This window comes from Buteo buteo, chromosome Z (genome assembly GCF_964188355.1).
Source record: "Buteo buteo chromosome Z, bButBut1.hap1.1, whole genome shotgun sequence".
Taxonomy (NCBI): Eukaryota; Metazoa; Chordata; class Aves; order Accipitriformes; family Accipitridae; genus Buteo; species Buteo buteo.
The window spans coordinates 76,901,099-76,917,113 of NC_134204.1; the positions used below are offsets into that span (position 1 = coordinate 76,901,099).

Genomic DNA, 16,015 nt, shown 5'->3' on the forward strand with positions numbered 1-16,015 from the left:
TGCTGAGGGTGTACCCTGTCCCATTGTTTAGGTCATTAATAAAGGTGTTAAACAGTAGTGGCCCTATTACTGTCTGCTGGTGTAGTCCACTAATGTCTGCCTTCCAGTTGGAATCTGTGGCATCACAACCCTTTAAGCCCAGCAGTTCAGCCAGTTTTCAGACCACTTTGCTGTACATCTGCCTAGCTTGTACCTCATCAGCTTGTCTAGGAGGATGTTATAGGAGACAGTGTTGAAAGCCCTCTTAAAGTTGAGATGAACCACATTAAAGCTCTCCTCTTGTACACCAGGCCAGTCATATCTTCATAGCAGGTGTTGGGTAGGTTAAGCATGACTTCCCTTAAGTCCATGCTGACTTCTCATTACCATGTCTTTTGTGTGTTTGGAAGTGCTTTCTGATATTTGCTCGATCACCTTTCCAGGGATTAAGGTGAGGGTCACTGGCCTGTAGTTCCCTGTATCTGCCTTCTTGAAGACACGAGTGACACTTGGTTTCTTCCAGTCCTTGGGAACCTTCCCTCATCACCATAATAAGGATAAGATAATTGAAAGTGGCATTACAGTGGCATCACCCAGCTCCCTCAGCACTTGTGAGTTCATCTCATCATGGGTTTATGTCTGTCCCGTTTGTCGAAATGCTCCCTAACCTGGTCCTCCTGCACTGACTGTGAGCTTGCCTTGTTCCAGACTTTCCTACTGAGCTCAGGGACCTGGGAATCCTGAAGGCTGGTCATCTCAATAAAGACTGAGGCAAAGAAAGTACCGAGTACCTTGCCCTTATCTGCATCCTTTGTCATCAGATCCTCTGCCCCATCAGGACTGCATTTTCCTTGTTCTTCATTTTGCTGCTGATGTACCTGTAGAAGCCTTTCTTGTTGCTGTTCTTATACTTTGCCAGATTTGGTTCCATCCCACTAAACCCATCCTGGCATGCTCAGACAGTGTCTCTGTATTCCTCCTGGGTTAACTGTGCCTGCTGCTGCCTTTCTTATTCTTCCTTTTTGTATTTGAGTTTAGTCAGGAGCTCTCTGTTGATGCATGCGGATCTCAAGCCACCTTTGCTTGATTTCCTGCTTATGGGATGGACCAGTTTCAGCGCTGGAGAGGTGTTTCTTGAAAATTGGCTAGTTCTGCTGGATTCTGCCCCAGGGCCATGTGTCTTCTTCCTAGGGGACCCCTGAAGAGGCCAAAGTCTGCTCCCTAGAAGTCTGGGGTTGTGATCCTGCTTTTTGCTTTGCTCCCTCCTCTCAGGATCCCAAACTCCACCAGCTCATGGCTGCTGTGGCCAAGGCAGCTCCCTACCGTCACATCCCTGATCAATTCTTCCTAAGTTCAGCAAAGCATCTCCCCTTGTCAGCTTATCAGTCACCTGTGTCAGGCAGTTGTCATCAATGCACTTCAGAAATCTTCTAGGTGATGGCACCTCTGCTGTATTGTCCCTCTAGCAAATACCATTGTGAATCAAGTTACCCTTAGGGACCTGTGAACATGAGGCTTCTTCGTAAATCCCTGTCCTTGTCTGTGGAAGAAGTGCTTGAAGAACACAGAAATGTTGTTTTCCACCTAGGACAGTAGGATTGCTAGTTTGATTGAACTGTCTCCTAACTGTTTGAGAATTCACCTATTTATGAAGCTGTTCTCCTGGCTTTTGGGAAGTCTGTGGTTCTCTTCCCCCAGTCACTACACTGAATGGGGAGGTTATATTGCATAGTAAATGTGTGTTAAATCACTGAACCATATGGCTCTTAGGCCAGGAAGCTTTTAGGTACAAGTGGTTGTCCGCCACATGCTTCATAAGTGGGCCATCAGCTCTCAAAGGCTGAGCTTAGTTGTTGTCTTGTTCGAAGGAACTGCTTTCTTTTCTATTGCACTGTGTACATGTGTGAACATGCATGCATCACGTAGCTCTTTTCTAGTCTCCTAGTTAAAAGAACTGACTTAAACCTAGCATGGCTTTCAGCTTGCCATCAGTGCTCTACCCACAGCCAAGCTGCTGGCTGAATGCAGTTTCCCATCTTTCATAATGGTGGTAACTAGAACTGCTGTCTCTAGTATTTAATCTCTCGAACTCATGATAGGGTAGCTTAGTGCCATGGTATCTTACTGAAAAGACAGAGTGCTTGTTTCCTTTTTCCTTTTACTCTGGGGTTTGATGGTGTAGAAGTACATACAACAATGCGTTGGTGTGCTTGCTTACAGTTGCCTTCATTTGTAGAAATAGGATTTTATTGGTAAGGCTGCTTTAATGATATCTTACAGTGTAGCTGCTCTAGTACTGTTGTAAAACAGTACTTGGTGGTCTCTTTATGATCCACAACTTCCTGGTACAGTGAGTTTTTCTGGAATTGATAATCCCCATCTCTTCTGAACAAGATGAAGGATAGCTAACACTTAACTTGGGACAAACGCATCAACATAACTGTCTTAGTACTGTTACTTTTTAAATCTTTACATCTGGTAAAACTGAACATAGCTTTTACTGTATGACAGTATTATTACTCTGTGGTTCTTATTTTAACTGAATGGAGGGAGGGGTATACTTTGAAGTTGGATTCGGTGTTGCACAGCTTTCATAATCTTTTCAACAGGATTGCTTCATACTTAATGAGACAGAGTATTGAAAACAGATATTTAAAATGTACACAGAGGAACTTGGTTCTTCAGCCGGTTTTCAAAAGGGTGAGTCTTGGCAATAACTTGTCAGCCATGGTGGAAAAAGTTATGCTTGGTGGTTGGAAAGAATCCTCTGGGCTGCCTGTGCTGGAATGCCTCAAACCTACCCAAGTTGCTGGATGCTCTCAGAGCTCCTTCATGGGGAGAAGGGGATAAGCAGACTGATTAAGAAGCTCTCTTTTTACAGCTGTGTGGGCACATCATTCTCCTATCAGTGCCTCAGGGGTTTGTGATAAGCCTCAGGCAGCATGTCCCTGTAATTAATGATGGGAGGGCCAGGAGGATAAAGAGGCTTTCCTATTGACACACTGTGATCTGGGAGATGTCAGTTCCTCGTTAACCTGCAAACTGTTGTCCTAGTGTCTTCTAGCATGGTGGATTACTCTTATGGTATCTCAAACAGATTGTCTGGCTGTCGCACTAGCCAGTCTCTTCCTTATCTGAGTGGAGAGGCTGGTTTCTGTAAAGTAGGTCAGGAGACAAGGCAGGAGCTCTTACGGTGCAGTGAGACTTAACTCAGAACTGCTACATGAAAATCTACTTGCAACACCTAAACTGCATCTTTGAGATCGTAACTTGCATGTGCTTTCAGTCTGCAGAAGACAATATACCAATTAATAATGGTATTTGATCTTGAGTATATCTCAGAATTAACTTCACTGAGGTTTGGTCTCTGCTGACCTTAAGCAAGATCTTAAATGCTGAGCTGTCCTGACTTTTTAAGCTGTGGCTGACTTGACTGCCTGAGCCCGGGTTGTAGTGCAGCTGAGATGCCAAGCTCTTGTGGCTGGGGAAAACTACTCACATCGCTAGGATGACATGGGGCAGAAAGCTCTAAACTCCACCTTGGAGGTGGTGGCAGCCACAACCCTGAGGTAGAAGCTGAGTGAATTTACTCTTAGTAAGAATTTACTCTTAGTAAGTTATTGAAAAACTGTGGGGAACCTGTTTCTCTTCCAGTTACTATGGGCAATAACTGACAGTAAGGTAGCTACTAGCAATACTGTAACGACCAATTGAAGATGGAAAACAAATCCAGTGAGCTGCAACTCTTTTAATGAGTTAGCGTTCCCAATGCCAGTCCAACTTAAATGGATTACTGACAGATGAATTTATGGGACATGTTTTATTTTCTAAACTGGGAGGGGTGGAGTACGGAAAGAGGTATTGCCTTTGGGTGTAGGTGATACTATAATGCCAAAACTGTTGTTTCTCAACCAGATATTTCACAGAAATCATGAAATATCTGTCTGAATAAGCATGTAGGTGACATGGTTAGTGGAACTAGCTGAAATTCTTCTGAAAATAAAGGCAATAATCCAAAATTCATACAACAGGCAAGGAAAGAGCTCAGCCAAGAGCTTTATTTAGAGTGGTCCTCAAAGCATAAATTCCTTTGGAGAACATCACTGTCTTACAGCCGTGTTCAGAGCTTGTACACTGCTTCCTCTATGAAGCAATAAGCAGTAGGTGAGAAGTTACTCTCGAAGTGAAAGTGGTGGTGTCTCTAACCCCTAAAGATGGGCTTCTCCTGGACCCAGATTTGTGGTTTTATGTGTCTTAGGTTGAAGAGAACTACACCAGCATGTGGGAGCAAAGACATTGCAAAAATGCGTTGTACTCTACTCTCCAGGAAAATGAACAAAGTGTAAATAGCAACTGGCTTTACTTGCTTCTAGAAGATACCTTTAGGTTAAGGAGTGCAGACCCTACTGTGATGATGACAAGCTTTCTGCCTGTCTTGGAAAAGAATAGTTGCAGTGGTCTGTAGTTTTATTAGTGATGGGATGGCTTACAGTACTGAAGCACATGCTTGAATCCTGATTCTTACTCTTAGTCTGTGCTCTAACCTCAAGCTGAATTTAAGTCTGAAAAAACAAGCTCTTTTAAATCACCCTAATGCTGCATATCTGATGAGTAGCTAGTAGCCTCTCAAAGCCAAAGTACTAGCAAGGGGTGAAACTTCTCTGTCACATCTACCAGAAAATCTGTTACTGCACTGGTTCAATGCCCTGTCTTTAGGGGAAAGTGTTGCCTTACACTGCTTGAATGGAACTTGCTGCATCCTTCTGAAGGACCTCTTAGGGTATAAAAAAAACTATCTTAAAGTCTGTCTGCATAGTTGGCCTCACTTTTCTGGTGAGCTTGAATGATGTGATGTGTTCCTTGAAAGGAATATGCTGCAGTGCAGGTGGTGCTCAAGGGCAGAGAAGCCTCTTCCCCCTCAGTGCTGCAGATGGTGTTAGCAACAGCTACTTTTGACTAGCTCAGTGGTGAAAGCGCTGACATGTGGGAATGGCAAGTGATAGACTACCCCAGACAATACTCAAACCCATGCTTATCTGGGTAGAACTGGCACGCTTGCTGTAGCTTTTTAGATGCCAGTGTAAGGCCAATTGTAAGTGAAAATCTTGGATACTGCCAAGATGAAGCTGTGTTTTGGATTGTTGCCAAGAAAATCCCTGGAAAATTTTAGTCAATACCTTTTATTGCCAGTGATCAGCTTGGCCTCTTAAGGATTTGTATGCTGACTTTCAGTGTGTTGACTAGCTTGCTTCTGGATCACTAAAGAATCTGTGCCAAACACCCGTATGTGCCACAGTGGCTGTCAGGAGCCTGGTCCATATAAATAAAGGGTGTTTCTATACTTTAATTAGTCTGTAGATATCATGCCTTGTTTCTTCCCCCCATCAGTCTCTGTAGATAGCTTTCATATTGTGAGGAAGTACTGCATGACTGCTTTTCCTCGCTTGTTGTCCTTAAAGCAGGAAGAGAAGTGGTCATACTGTGTGCTTTTTGGTTGTTTTGTTTTGTTTTTTCAGCAGATACACACTTTATTTGTTTTACCCCTCTGGGAGCAAATGCCTTTCTGCTGGAAAATGTCTTGTTTATCAGCAAACATGGTGGAGGGCTATCCCTTAAATTGTACCTACATCAACTAACTCTGAGAGCCTCTCCAAAAGCACACTACTCCAGCTTTTCCAGGGTTTGAGATGAAAATATGAGTTCTCCCCTTTGCATATCTCAGCCTCCTTTACTTGCACAGTGATATCTCATCAGTCTGACTTGCTCTCATGAAACCTCCACTGATCTTGTGTGGGGAAATGCTAATGCAACTCATCTAAAACAGTGAGCATGAGGAAACCCACATCATAGTGCAATATGGAAGTGTATTCTTGCTTGTTTAAAGTATTCAGCAGGATACTACAGTGGTTCCGAGCCCTCTATTATCTCTTTCCTTCATGTTTCTTCTCTCTGCTGCTCCCCAGTCCTTTGCATCTGTTCACATTGTATTGGCTTTGTGTGGCAAGGTTTTGATAGCAGGGGGGTTACAGGGGTGGCTTCTGTGAGAAGCTGCTGGAAGCTTCCTCTGTGTCTGACAGAGCCCATACCAGCCGGCTCTAATATGGACCCGCCACCGGCCAAGGCCGAGCCCATCAGCGATAGTGGTAGCTTCCTTTTTAGAAGGAAAAAAAGTTGTGGGACACACAGAAACAGCAGCCGGAGAGAGGAGTGAGAACATGTAAGAGAAACAATCCTGCAGACACCAAGGTCAGTGCAGAAGGAGGGGGAGGAGATGCTCCAGGCGCCAGAGCAGAGATTCCCCTGCAGCCCGTGGGGAAGACCCTGGTGAGGCAGGCTGTCCCCCTGAAGCCCAGGAAGGTCCACGGTGGAGCAGATCTCCACCTGCAGCCCAGGGAGGACCCCACGCCGGAGCAGGCGGGTGCCAGAGGGAGGCTGTGACCCCATGGGAAGCCCATGCTGGAGCAGGCTCCTGGCAGGACCTGCAGACCCGTGGAGAGAGGAGCCCACGCTGGAGCAGGTTTTCTGGCAGGACTTGTGACCCCGTGGGGGACCCACGCTGGAGCAGTCTGTGCTTTAAAGGACTGCACACCATGGAAGGGACCCATGCTGGAGCAGTTCATAAAGAACTGCAGCCCATGGGAAGGACCCACGTTGGAGAAGTTCGTGGAGAACTGTCTCCTGTGGGTGGGACCCCGTGCTGGAGCAGGGGAAGAGTGTGATGAGTCCTGCCCCTGAGGAGGATGAAGCAGGGGAAATAAAGTGTGACGAACTGACCGTAAACCCTATTCCCCATCCTCCTGTGCCACTGGGGGGGATAGGTAGAGAATTGGGAGTGAAGTTGTGCCCGGGAAAGAGGGAGGGGTGGGGGAAGGTGTTCTGAGATTTGGTTTTATTTCTCATTACCCTACTCTGGTTGACTGGTAATAAATTGAGTTAATTTTCCCCAAGTTGAGTCTGTTTTGCCTGTGACAGTAATTGGTGAGTGATCTCTCCTGTCCTTATCTCAACCCACAAGCCTTTTGTTATATTTTCTTCCCCCTGTCCAGCTGAGGAGGGGGGAGTGATAGAATGGCTTTGGTGGGCACCTGGTGTCCAGCCAGGGTCAACCTGCCACACACATTTAAAAAATACTACTGTTTACTCTCAAAAACGTCTCAGCCAAATTGGCACTTCAGTGACACTGGCTACCTAGATAACTGATGCAGCTAAACCTACTTCTAAAGTGAGAACAGGGAAAAAAACTGCTGCATGGTATGTCTGCAGAGCTTTAACACAAAGCCGTATGTTTCTAGGAGAAAGCAGTTTAGTTTGGACAAGCTTAACAAACTGTTCCATCTGTAATCAGATATAAATCTGGCTGCTTGGATTGGGAATGACTCCTAGTCATATGCTGGATTCAAGTTTTCCTGCTCATGGTCTGAATTGAATCCTGGCTGCTGCTTTGCTATTTAGAAGGTCAGAGCTCAGGTTCTGAAAATGAAGCTTTAAACAAAACACTGGGTGTGTTAAGCTTGTTCATTAACAAGGTGCTCTTTAGCATGTTAAAATGGGTAATGATGTTCCTGTGCATACAGCTGCAGAACCCTTCTGATAATAATTCAAGTCTTATAACAAACAATATTGTTGGAAGAAACTCCTTACAGATGGATGCGGAACTTAAGAGCTAGAGGAGAGTAACTGGAGACTTGTCTCAAAAGGCCTACGTTTTTCTAAATGTTTCTCAAGTCATCTAGCTTCTGCCATTTGTGGAGATCTTTGAAGATAGAGTGGAGTTGGTGCTTATTGCTTTCTACTGAGAACTGTAGAAGGAAGAAAGAAGCTTTAGCTCTGCTAAAGGATGCAAATCTAAGTCTGCCCAAATGTTAAAATCTATGCTTTCCTTGGGTCACAGGCACTTTTCTACTACTTTCTACAGCTTAAACATAACTGAATTAATCTTACTGGACAGTTGCCAGACTGGCTTTTTGCTTAGGAAGATGGATAAGGCTTTCTGTGAGGACACTAGTGCTTTGTAAACAGATGTAGGAGCTAACCTTGCATCTGGAACTGTTTCTTCCAAGAGAACAGTTCATCCTGTGGATGTGTTAAAATACCTCTTTGCATTTAAAATACCTTGCCACAGTAAGGGAGCTATAAGATGGGGCTAGCATCCAGTTACTCCTCGCGCTTTCCTTCCTTTTCAAAGGATACTGGGAAGTACATGTCAGGCAGGTGAGCATTAATAAGACAAAAGTATGTCTTATCTCTTTACATTTTGCCTAATTAATGTCTGCTTCAAATAACAACCCATTTCATCTGCCTTTTGACCTGTGCACAAAGTATCAGAGGAACATGGTTTATTACTAATATTGAAGGACTTGTTTTAACTGCTGTAAAACGTCAGTGAGACGCCACTCATAGTCCTCCTTTTTACAGTGTAACCTGAACCACATTTAGCTTCAGTGTGATACTGCACAGTTCCCCTTCCAGACTGGGAGAAGAGGCCACCATCTTAAGGACTCTGTGAGAAGACAGACATATAGCCAGACTGTATGAACAGATGGTCTGATGTGGTACTTGACACCTTCTTGTGACAGCCCCCTTTACCCCTGTGCACAGGAAGGCTGAAACTGAGCTGTATTGTAACCAAGTCCCTAAAGACTTCAGCAACAGAGGTAGGAGATGGCTTATTGCTCTTGCTGAAAATGCTGTTGGCAGGAAATGCTTCTATGCCCACGTTCTTGCTCTGGTTAGCTTAACTGTGATGACTTATGGGAAAACAAACCACAAAGTAAAATAATCCATCGTATAAAACTTGGCTGTTACCCTCGGGAAAGAGGTGGGAATCCCATGACCTGCATGAGAAGGCTTGGAAAGTGTTTGTATCAATCATGTAGTGTCTCTGTGAAGCTTGTTCCAGTGTTTCTCTGTCTAGGCAAAGTGCAAAGAAACACTTTTCCAAGTATGATACTTTATAAGCAAGAATGCTCCCAGGTCTTGAGTGGTACCAAACTGCATGCCATTATAGTCAGCTGCTGCATGTGAAATTCTTATTATTTCAGGGATACTCCAGGCAACTCGGAGCTACAGAGTGGAAACAGTAGTTCGAGTGATGAACTCCAGAACAAAGTCATCAGACTCATGACTTGGCAGCATGCTGTACTCTGACACCTATTTAAAAAGATCATGAGAGCAAATTGATCCAGTCTTTATCTAGTGGCTTTTTGGTGAGATGGGCAGAATACCAGTGGTACTACAGGAACTGTAGAGATGAGGCTTGGGCCAGGTGTGGTATGCATGCCCCATTAGAGTTAGGGGCTTTCTACCCAATGCTGCAGGACCCACAGACTTGCTGCGTAATACCATCCAGGGCTAGGAAGTAAAAATCTGGGCTTGTGTCCTCCGCACCCAGTACTGTCCCTCCTCTGCTGACACATTTCCAGGTAAGAGCAAGAAGAATTGCTTCTGATTTGAGCTTAGTCTTTGTTGCTCTCAAAATAGCCTCAACCTTGCAGTCTGATTCTAGATGATTAATGTAGTGGAAAACACTGACCTTTTCTCAGGGTATAATCTTGTTCCTTGTAAGTACACCCACACATACTGTACTGTCCTTCCCGTTATTGGAAAAGGATGTCAGAAGCTGGTGTACACGTAACAACTTACCCTTTCCCAGGAGGGTAAGTCCAGCCTTAGAAGTTGATTTTCACAGTTCTTGTCAAACTACAACTTAGCACTCTCTTGTTTGTGGATCAATGTAGAAATGTGGTACTTCCTCCCAGGAACAAATAGGGGTTTTGGAGTTTAACTATGGGGGTTTTGCTTGATTTTTTTAGATCTTGTAGAGCAAGACTGCTGTCTTATCCTCCCTTCCCTGTGGTGGCCAGAGCATTCTCCCTTCTCTCCAGTCTGGATCCCCCACTTGGGTCACTCTTGCCTTAAAGTAGCTGCCCAAAGACAAGTGCAAGAGGAGGAGACACGCAGTACCTCATATCTACCTCAGATATGTGTGGGGTAACAAAGGTGACCTGTAGTAAACAAAGTATGATGCTGATGCCTGGTAGAGAATGAAACCGAACATACGTAAAGGGGAAACAATGCCTTTTCTTCCCTTGTTCTCTACCTGAAGAGAAGTTTAGGTAGCTGTCTGGAGCTGGTATTGGATAATAGTCATATGCAGACTGACATTTCACTACAGAAATGCTCAGTGAGGTCTTTTAATAGGATACTATGCTGTCAGTGACAGATGAATTGATCTAGATGGACTAGAGGATGGAAATGTACTTTCTTTCTATGCAGAGCTGACCTGTACAGGCCAGTGGCAGAGAACTCTATAAACAAAAAAATACCTGCTTTCAAAACTTTCTGGGATGAGACAAGTAGTGCTATGAACAGGTCTGGGAAAGCCAAGTTAATGCAAGCTTTTATAGTGTTCTTGGGAACACTTATGTCTAAACCGTTTTAGTCTTCCAGTCACCAGCAGCAATTCTGCTATGGCTTATTGTTCTGTACTGAAGGTACAAAGGTAAGGGTTGTTGCAGAAACCAGCTGCAGTTGTTGTGTGGAATCATTGTCCTCTTGACATGACTGTGTCTGTGGTTATGTGTCTCTCTGGGAAACGGATGGCAAAAAGCAATGGAATGCCTTGAAACACAGGGAGAAAGGCACAGCACTCCAAATTTCAGAAGTGAAGCAGTAAGGCTGTAGTAGTAGTACAGGCCTGACTGTAAGGTGCCTGAGGTAGGGAGGGATATTTGGGGTTAAGTGCACCACTTGTGTCTAAACAGCAACATTTCTAAATGTCTCTTACTATCATCTAATACTTGTTGAATGAGAGCCGTGTGCTTGCAACATCAGGTGGTTTTAGGCTAACCGTTTCCAGAGATGAGCTTATCTGTGTTTGGAAGACCTAGCTAAACCACCTCTTCCACTTCCTTCATGGACTACTGCTTAGATAGCAGAGCTATCTGGGTAAGCTGTACACTTGCTAAGCCAGGATAGGTAAAAACTAAAATTTCCATTTGTAGAAGCTGCAGTATTGACTAACTGCACTTAAGTCAGCAGAAGACCGCATGATCTTCACTTGACAATAACCAATACCTACAGAATTTTAGACCCTTTTTTAGCCTTCAGGGATTGAATCCTGGATGCTTTCTTTGGTGTGTACTACTCCATTAGGGGAGGCTGCCATTCAGAAGATGGAATACCAAGCCCCTGGGGTTTCACTTTATGCGGATCCAAGCTGCTCTGTAAATCCAGAGTCTTGGAAAATCTCCTGGGAGGATGAAGGAGGGAGAAGATGACATCAGCTGGAAACTTCCCAACTAATTTTGCATCTCACATGCAGACTTCAAGTTTATATAATTCAGCTGAATTTTAAACTTGGATGAATTGAAGTTCTTGATAGATTTAGTATCTGTTTCTGGGCAGGCTAACTAGTCAAGGTGCTTGGACTGCATAATACAGTAAAAGAATGTGAAACTGCTTCCTTACCAGATAGCAGCCTGCATAGTTGGCAGGGCTCATGCATTTCCAATATAGGCAGTTAGTTCCTACTTGCCCTGCACTGTAGGATATAAAACATGTGCTACTGGAGTCATCTGGTCTCATGTACTCATAAATTTGGGTGTCTTGGGGAATCCTACAAACTCCACAGGAATATGTGAAGAGTCTGCCTGTAGATGATTGTACAACTGTGCACAAAAGCCTAGTACTTAACCAGTAGATCATGAAACTGAAGGCCTGAATGTCATACTATATCTGCTGTAGGTTGTGATCCAGGCCTTGCTAGACCTTCACCTGACCTGCTTCAGCAGGTGACAAAGCTATGAGACTGGCCTGAGGAGGTGAGAGACAGAGGCTAAGGACCTTTGCTCTTGGATACTCTCTAAGACTTGAAGAGTGTCTTGACAGAACCTGTCCTCCATTCCATCTGCCTGGCTGCAGAAGCAGCGTCCTCTCCTCCTTGCTGTGGGACTGATGGCAGGCTGACTGTACTGTGAGTAACAGGTGCTGTGATGAAAAGGTTTTTTTTCTGTGAAGAGCTTTGCGAGCAGTAGGTACCTGCTGGGACTTGGACTGAGCTGATCTCTGATAATGCAGATAGGCACTTGAAACAGTGGATGAGCAGCTATGTAGTGCACTAAAGGTGAAGCTGATGCATGAGTCCCTGGCACTGAAGTCAGACTCTTTGTTACATAAAACAATTAGTACTAGTCGGTATTTCAAATGCTTGTGGATATGATAACTAGACCAACAGGTAGAAATGCAGATGGCTGCAGATCTCCTTTCCTGCTAGGCTTTGCAGGACATACTGCTCTTTCTGTGGTAAAAGCAGAATAGAACAGATGATACAGTCTTGCTTCCCCAACTGCAAAAAATCCCCCAAGTCCATGGAAGAAAGCCAGTGCCAATTAATGTGACAAGGAGGTCCTCTGCTGAAAGGATTACAGCCTGAGACAACTTAGATTGCTAGGCCATCTGCTGAGACACTTCAAAGCCTACCTCTTTCTAGCAATAGCATAAGACTTCAGCAAACTGATCCTGCCTGCTGATAAATGAAGGTTCAGCACTCATAAGCATTGTTCCTTGTGCAGTAAGCTAAGAGGCCCCACCTATTAGGAAGGACAAATAGCTAGCTTCTAACTTGCTCTTCAACTGCTAAAAACTAGCTAAGTAGCAGGGCATGATTCCAGCTGTGACTGCCAGGAGGGTTCTGCCATCGCAGATGAGGCAGTATAGCACAGTAGTACTTTCAATGTATGCATCCTTTGTCCTTTACCCCCTACCACAGCTAGCAGCCCTCCTGCTCCTCACCAGAGTTGCTCTAGAAGCGTTACTTGATCTAGATCTGGGGTGTTTCATCTAAGGCTGAGATCAGGTAAAACTATCACAGCCTTTATTTTAAGACCTGAGACATTCCACAGGACCCATGATTGCAAGAACACACTCAAGTGGACTGAAATGGATTCCAGCCTTCACAAACCCCTGCCCTGCTTAAGAAGTGCAAGACATGCTAGTATGATATTGTTATCTTCCAAAAGAATTGGTGAGGAAAGTCGCTAACTTCATGCAAGTGGCTGCAAGCTCCATATTTTGGTCCTTTCTCCGGTTGTTCTGACACCTTGATGCAGAGTTTTCGTATTTTAAGCAGATTCCATCACATTCTTTAAGCTCTCTTTCGGAAGGTTTTGTTAAAAGTTTTTGAGATCTCACGTGCAACCAGGCTTAAGCTGTTTTCACAGGTTAATTCATTTCCATAGTGGAGGCTTAGAATTTGACTGGCTGCAGTTCTGGCACAACTTGTCTTATACTAATGCTTATTGCACATGAGCAATGAAGAGCTGTCTTTTCCTTTTGGAAACAGGAACAGATTTGTCTACAGCTACTGCAGTGTCCCAGGGTTTGCTTTGCTCTTTGCTGAGCCAAATTCTCCTGTCTCACTGAACTGCAGATTTTCTGAAGCCATCTCCTGTTGCTAATCTTATCCTGTCTTCTGCTTATTCTGTTTGTGTAACTCCAACAGAACTCCTTATCTGCTGAGTTATTGTAGTGTTGCTTCTTCCTGTTGTACACGCTCCTGCTATGTGGAGTCTGAGCCACGTGCTTGTGTTGTCAAAGCTGTCTACCTCCTGTATGAGCTGGCAAGCTGTGCCATGCTCATCCTGCTCTTTTGCTCTCTTAAGAGAGCATATGAGTGCCTACCTTCCAATTCTTTCTCACTTGCCAGTTAAATCTGAAGTCTCTCATCTGTTGGCAACCGCTTCTAAGCATTATCTGGGAGAATGTATCTAACCTCTCTCTTAGTAGACAGTAGTTTAGGTCACCACTTTCCAAAAATGTCTAGGCTAAAGCATTATTCTTGCTACTTCATAAGGCAATCCTCAAGGTAAAGAGCAATACTACCACAGTTGTGCAGGAATGCAACAGGCAGAGGACTGTCTGTAAAATCCAGTAGTCCCATGATGGGTTTGTGACAAAGACTGGTAGGAACTTAGACCAGGTCTTAGCCACTGGCAAATGCAGACCTTTGTAAGTGGCTTTAAGTTGAAGCTCTCATCTGTAATTCTGAACCCTTGAACAAAGGAGGACTTCTGTTGAAGACAGGGACTACCCTTGTCTGGCTGGAACATAAACTACAATTGCATAAGGAATACTGATGGACAAAGAGGATCTTACACAAACAGGATTGCTCTGCTAAGATTACATGTTTCATTTAGCCACTTAAGGATTGTGTGAAGCTGGGGCTAAGCAGTAATTCTAAAACTAAAACACTTCTAGTTAATGTGTTGCTCAGCTGTAGCGGTTTCTCTGTCTAGCAACCAGAGGAACCTTTGTCCTTACAAGGGAAATGCTCTGTGGATAAATCTATTCTTGTACTACTAGTTAAAAGAAAAAAACCAACAAAACCCCAAAGTCCTCACTTTGAAAAGTAGAGCCATGGATCTTTGGGACTTTCTAATACTGTTGTCAGATGTTCCTAAATATTGTACAACTTGTCACATGCTGTCAGCTCCCTCTGCTACAAAACCAGAACAGAGAATACATGTGAAGTTGCTGTGATATTTATGTGAAGTAACTACTAGCTGTATGGAGTAGTTGATCTGTGTCAAAGAGTGAGACTCAAAGGTGTGGGAATGTACGAAGTTGGCTATAAAGTGGGTTTGTTGTTGGTTTTTTTTCCCCTGCTGCTGAGTCAGTTTCAAGGAATTAGATTTCCCCAAACCCTTGTGCATCTCTTCCTAAAATAGCCACTTGCTGGTTCTTTTAGCCTCTGTCTTCCTAGGCACTGGATGCTACTCTTGTAGTTGGGAGGATGGGAATGAGGACCTCCCCAAGCAAAACACAAGTGTTTTCACTGGCCTTAGGACTCCAAAAGGGGGGTGTACATAAGCACTGGTGCTGGAGTGTATGATCTGTGATTGTTCTGTAGTGCTGTGATGGCAGATCAGTCTCTGACTGCTGTCAACGTGTGGAAGTTAGTGGACGGGATGGGAAGCCTCTGATAAAAGTTTGCCCTCCTTACTCTATGTAGGAGTCTCCAGTGGAGAAGGCTAACTGCATTCCTGTCAGCTAAACTGCTGCCATTTTGCCTGAAGCCTGTCTTATAAGTAGGTCTCTCGATTTGCCTAGCTGTTTTGTTTTCAGAGTTGTTTCAGCCTCACCAGGAGCTGTTGGTTCAGCAATACTTCCACTTTCTCATGAATAGAAACAAGGTTGCGCCACACTAAGGGGAGGTGTGGTGGTAATGTGCTTCCTCTTCAACTTGTGGGGCAGTAGAACAACCTAATGCTCAAAGCCCGGACCTTAGCGGATTGCCCAGATGTCCCGGAGAAGGGTTATCCTTGGAGGCAGAAGGGTTATCCTTGGAGCTGCTGAAATAAATAGCCTTTGTAAATATATCAGTGGAACTTGTCAGTGGCATCTTTGAGAATACTGTGCTTTACAATGAATCTGTTCACTTATTAAAAACTTGTTTTTTCTCTCCGATACAGGATCTCAGTCTACCCAATGGCACACCTGTGGACACTTCTAGCCCAGCTTCCTCCTCCTCTCTCCTCAACAGACTGCAGCTGGATGATGACTTGGATGGGGAAACTAGAGATCTCTTTGTTACTGTTGATGATCCCAAAAAACACGTGTGCACAATGGAGACATATATCACATATAGGGTTACAACAAAGGTACAAAGCAACATTCTCCATTCATAGTACTTTGGGGAGTTTTTTAGGTCATATTCTGCATGTCTATGCCTTGCATTGTATTTTCTTATCTTGAGGACAAGAACTTAGTGTCTTTCAGTACCTTGTGAATGTGTCGAAGGTATGACTTCTCTTAGCAGAACTGTTACTACTTCAGTGAATGAAAATATGCAAAACTTTTAATGTGTCAGTTTAGATTTTTGTGTCTGACTCTCTTAAATAGAACTGTTTGTAAGCTTGCAAGGCCAGTTTCTTTCATTAACTTGAACGTTTGTTCATATAAAGTAATCTGACACCCATTTGGTTTGAGTTACCTCCCCTGAAGGGGGATGTGCCTTGTTGTTGATTCACTGTTAATC

At 44.1% G+C, this 16,015-nt stretch overlaps 1 protein-coding gene across 1 annotated transcript in view; it reads left to right on the forward strand.

Moving 5' to 3' along the window:
• Positions 1-16,015, forward strand: part of SNX30 (sorting nexin family member 30) — a 53,082-nt gene that overhangs the window by 6,082 nt on the left and 30,985 nt on the right. The window contains exon 2 of the mRNA XM_075020351.1: positions 15,450-15,638. Within this exon, the coding sequence (XP_074876452.1) occupies positions 15,450-15,638 (189 nt within the window). The remainder of the gene's footprint in view (positions 1-15,449; positions 15,639-16,015) is intronic.